Consider the following 1327-nt stretch of genomic DNA (forward strand, 5'->3'; position numbering starts at 1 on the left):
CTAGTAGCTACTACAATAGAATAGCACAGGTGTATAAACTACCACGAGTTGACCAGTTCAAACTAAGACCAAAATGCTAACTGGAAATTCTCTCAATTCATTCTTACCTAATCTCCATTCCCTTGTTAAAATGATTGTTCCAAACATTCTAAGTAACCACAATATCCTCCCTAATAGACGATCTAAGGTCTTGTTTAAATCGAAACATTTACCAACAACCTTAACTAGACATGCTTGTAAATAGCTACAACAGCTAATTCTTACTGAGGTGCCAGGTACTGTGCATACCACTTTACCTAACATGTGGCATTAAGTATTTTCACCAGCTAGGTCAATCAGTTAATCCTGAGAAAACTTCTGGTGGCCAACTCTGTGATTTCATTTGATGTTTAATGGCTGTTCCTAAAAAAGTGTCAGCAAGAGTGTATGTGTTGATTTTTTATAAGGGTTAGAGGGAGTTTGTTGGAAAGAGGAGATTATAGGCATTGGAAACATCAACTGTGATTATTGCATTTTAATCAAATAATCATACACTTGTCAGGATTCAGCTTCTGGAAATGTAAAACCTTTTTTTTCTAATGTCTTTATCAGCATATCATTAAACAGGTTCGAGCAGGCTGTCATGCACTGAGATAATCAAAGTACTTTGGAAGTAACTATTAGCATTCCTTGTCTACAGGCCGAGAACTGTAGCAAAGGAAGGTGAAAAATTGTGTCCAATGTCATCAGGTACAATGAAATTAATATACTGAAAAACTCGTCCACCAAGTGAAGACAAGAGGTTCTGGCCAACTGTTAGGTGGGGAGAACGCTTACGACGTCCCTTCCAAGAAGCCTCAGGAGGGAGAAAATTTTCATAGCCCCAGAGGTGGACATCTTAGAGCTTTTCGGAGTCGGCAAAAGACAATCACCCTAACACAAATCATACACAAAAACGCCCACGCCTGGACTTTCTCTGTTCTTTATACCTTTGGAGGGGCAGATACTATTACTTTACAAAAGGAGATGGATCAGAGATATTATCTCCCCTTACTGTGTTATCAAAGACCCCGAATGTTTTCTCTAGCAACTAGATCCCAGAAGCATCTCCTCTCCTTTTGAAAGCTCATCGCCCCCTTCACTCAAGGGACAGAGTTCTCAGGGATCTGAGGAAGCAGCTCCACAAAAGCAGCAGCCAGCCACCAACCTGCCAGGGAGAGACAAGGCAGAGTCACTTTCCCCGCCAGCAGGATCCCACGCCGCACCATGGAGGCCGCCATCTTGGAACATACCAAGGAGAACGGCGGTCCGGGGGGATTCGGGTAGAGAAAGAGGTGGAGTTCAGGCG

General features: G+C 42.6%; 1 protein-coding gene across 1 annotated transcript in view; it reads right to left on the reverse strand.

The window, feature by feature from the left end:
- Nucleotides 1–1293, reverse strand: part of MRPS27 (mitochondrial ribosomal protein S27) — a 77435-nt gene extending 76142 nt beyond the window's left edge. Inside the window, exon 1 of the mRNA XM_037032127.1 lies at nucleotides 1187–1293. Within this exon, the coding sequence (XP_036888022.1) occupies nucleotides 1187–1259 (73 nt within the window). The 5' untranslated portion in view covers nucleotides 1260–1293. The remainder of the gene's footprint in view (nucleotides 1–1186) is intronic.
- Nucleotides 1294–1327: the final 34 nt, after the last annotated feature.

This window comes from Sturnira hondurensis, unplaced genomic scaffold (assembly GCF_014824575.4).
Source record: "Sturnira hondurensis isolate 20B ecotype Veracruz unplaced genomic scaffold, ASM1482457v3 Scaffold0021354, whole genome shotgun sequence".
NCBI classification, from domain to species: domain Eukaryota; kingdom Metazoa; phylum Chordata; class Mammalia; order Chiroptera; family Phyllostomidae; genus Sturnira; species Sturnira hondurensis.